Genomic DNA, 3,660 nt, shown 5'->3' on the forward strand with positions numbered 1-3,660 from the left:
TATTCTGTCATACATTAGCTTATTATCTGCATATACTTTGTATATGTAATATAGTTGATTTATAAGTCTTATATTAACCTATTAATTTCCTACAGTCTGTTTATGCCAAAATTGTGACTGTGAAAACACAAAAATTTCAAGTAAAGATACAGAGAGATATCTATAAGTCAGAGATATCAAATATAGATAGAGAAAGATATCTATAATACTTTAAAGACCACCATACTTATACTCTGTTTCTGATAAAACAGTGAAATATACTAATTACTTACTTAACTAAATGTCCACAACAATCCGTTACCGAGTTTCGGACTAACGCAGCATTTCTCTCCACTCCAGGTTTACCAGTTCACCAAGTACGATTAGTGCTTCCTCAATCTGATAACTATACCGAAGACACGATCTACCTTTACACTTTCCTCCTTCAAGCACCGTTTTAAATTGCTTTTTCGCTGGAGTGTCTTCATCCATTTTTACGACATGATCAAGCCACTGAAGACGCTGTATATTATTTCGCTGAACGACATACCTACATCAATGTTGTAAAAAAGCTTATGCAGCTCATGGTTCATTCGGCAGCGGTAGACGTCGCTAACTACTAGAGAACCAAATATCTAAAAAAGAATTTCTGTTTGGAAGCCCTTTAGTGCTGTTTTACCAATCTGTAATAACGATCATGCTTTACAGATTGGTAAGCCTAAATAGGTTGAGCGTACTATAGAGCGCAAGTTTTTTCTGTCGAGCGAGAGGTATACAACCCAATTGCATTCTAACCTCATAGTAGCAACTATTGGCTATGGTGGTTTGATCTCTGGGATGACTTCGTTATTTGTTGTCTGATCTCTTTTCATACCCTTCACAAGTTTTAATCTCTTAAAACCTTCTTATGTTATGTCTGTGTTTTCTCCATTCTTATTAATGTGGTGAGTAAGAACCTGAAATTTTGTGATATTCACTGCATTATCTTAACACTCATGAATGAAAACTTTGCTGATGTAGAGTTAGTCTATAAAGGTCATTTGTCCAACTGTCTTACACAGTTTATCTGAATCCAATTTCATTATTTTTTTATTTCGTTTTAAGTTACAAAATCCTTTTATCACTTGCCAAAAATCAGAATAGAAGAACATCGAAACGACAGAGAAAGAAATCAAAGCAAAATCCAAAAATAAACTTAAAAATAAAACATTTTGAAAGTTAAATGTGTGTGGAACCACACACACACATAAACCACGTTAAGTGCTTTTAGTGAACATCACAATAGGAAGTTTTTTATTGCTTAAAATTGTACACAGCTGATAATTGCACGCGTTGCAGCCACCTATACACACACATACATGCATGCGGGCTTTTAACATAATGAACAGATAATTAAGCGGTTGGCTTTGTGGGAGTCAAAAGCGAGGAAAACTACAAAAATGAGAGTAGATTTGTGGATATGCACAGCTGTTAGCATATTAACAGTACACTGATAAATAACAGTTTGTGTGTATACGTATGAATCTAGAAACATATGTGCTTTATGTAACTGTTAAATCATTTGGTTGCTGTCTATTTCCAAAAGAAAGCAAGCTAACAAATTTGCCGGCTTGCATTTGTGTTAGTGTAAAATTTTACGCTCTCTACTTTGAGCGACATAAGATATAGCATGTAACATTTCACAATTTGTGCTGACGCTGTTAAGTGTTAATAAAAGCTGAGCAATGTTGTTGCAGTATTAAGAATGGCAGTATGTAAGTATAAGCAGCGCAGTCGCTGACGAATGTGCCGAATGTACTATTTTAAATAGGTAGGAAATGCACAATACCGACGCAGCGCACAACATGATAAAGTAGTAGTAGTATAAGTTAAAATAGAAAATAGTAAATTCAGCTTTATTAAGCTGCACTGCCTATGTTAACGCTTTACCACTGCTACTGTTAACGTCGCTGTCACTGTTGTCATAAGGAAAAAGGGGTTATTGGGATTTAGCCGACATCCCGCTCATTTTGTGCATTATGCAAGTACATGGCGGCACAACTACAACACAACTTGTGTTGGCAACCAACATTATTGTCGGCTTGTTTCTAGTGCATGACAACAAATACAAGATTAACCATAAAAATAAAATGGTTAAGTTCAAAAACGTTGAGGCAAAAATAACAAAAAAAAATGTTGGGAATATGAGGAAAATTTTTCAAATGCAAAAACAAAAACAAAAACAAAACCAAAGAAAAAAGTTGAAATGCACAGGAGCAGCAACATGCCATGAAAATCAAACTAAACTGAAACTGCAACTGAAAAGGAAAATTCACAACGCAGTTTAGTCCTGTGCATATAGGAAGGTTTCCAGAAATCAGTTGTACGTGAACGTTCCTTTAGTAAGGACGCAACTGAACACATTAAATAAGTTGAAATTATTAAGTGATGTAGTCAATTTTAAAATAGTGAGTTAATTTTTGAAAAACCGCAACAATTAAATTTTTCACTAACTTTCTAGTGTTAAAATAATACGAATAAAATTCTCAATTTTGTTATAAAATTTTAATTTAAAACTTTTAAAATGAATTTGTTGTTGAAATCTTAAATATTTGAAATTATAACGTATAAAACTGACATTAAGTGCATTATTTAATATTTTAATCAAGTGCAGTGCTGCGTTGTACAAAAATTTTGTGCTGAATTTTAACTTAAATTATTTAGGATTATTTTTTTATTTCATATTAATATACCTAATTTTAGTATTATATTGTTTTTTATCTTAATTTAATATGAAAATGCATTTCTGTTTTGAACCGGAAGGCGCCTTTTACTGCTTTAGACCGCTTGTCTGCCGGTGCCTTTGCTTTTCTGTTAAACTTTACATTACCACAAAATGTAACTGTTATGTTGTAATATTAGTTTCTATAAATAAAACGTTGCCACTTCAACGAGCATTGTGGTCAGTAGTGCAAAAAAAAATGCATTCAAAGTTGTATTACACTTTGATTTGAGTTTTCTTTTATATATATATATTTTCAAAAAAAAGTTGCAAATTTCTGAATATATTTTATATTATATTGAAATTATTTTTAAAATATTAAAAGATAAAAATTGCTTTGTGGAAACAAGTCTTTGGAAGTTGAATTAAAAAATAATACTCTTCTTAATAAAATTCCTAAATTCTTTTCATAAAAATTACTTTAATTAAATAAATTAAATTCTTCTTTTAAAGAAACTTTGTCTAGTTCAAGAAATATTTCACAATGATCATTCCAAGATAAATACATTTATATATTTAAAGTATATATTTGATTTTTTACCAAAATTTAAAATTAAACTTATGGTTATATTTTAATTTAACAAAATCTAATACTAAAAATTATTATTACTGTTTTGTTAAAAATAGAAAAAAAATTGTTTTACACTGTTATTTATATTAACAATTATATTATATTATTAATATATACATTAAGACCGAAAAGTTTTCGGAAATTCTCATTTAAAATTCGCGCGCTGTATATTTTTCGATATTTTAAGTTTATGTAGTTTGGCAGCAATTAGGGACAATTACTATGCCAAAAATGAGCGCGATCTGTCAGACAGTTCGTTTACGGCAGCTGTTGAAACCAGTTCACCTCAGTAGTGCGTTGCGAAAAAACAATGGAAAAAAATATTGAACAAAGAGTTTGCATCAAATTT

The 3,660-nt window shown here is 30.8% G+C and overlaps 1 protein-coding gene across 1 annotated transcript in view; it reads left to right on the forward strand.

Annotated features, from left to right (window-relative positions):
• The first annotated feature begins 1,997 nt into the window (after positions 1–1,997).
• Positions 1,998–3,660, forward strand: part of LOC119676695 (protein phosphatase Slingshot-like) — a 6,680-nt gene continuing 5,017 nt past the window's right edge. The window contains exon 1 of the mRNA XM_038087951.1: positions 1,998–2,058. Coding sequence (XP_037943879.1) covers positions 1,998–2,058 — 61 coding nt within the window. The remainder of the gene's footprint in view (positions 2,059–3,660) is intronic.

Source organism: Teleopsis dalmanni, chromosome 2 (genome assembly GCF_002237135.1).
Source record: "Teleopsis dalmanni isolate 2A chromosome 2, ASM223713v2, whole genome shotgun sequence".
Taxonomy (NCBI): Eukaryota; Metazoa; Arthropoda; class Insecta; order Diptera; family Diopsidae; genus Teleopsis; species Teleopsis dalmanni.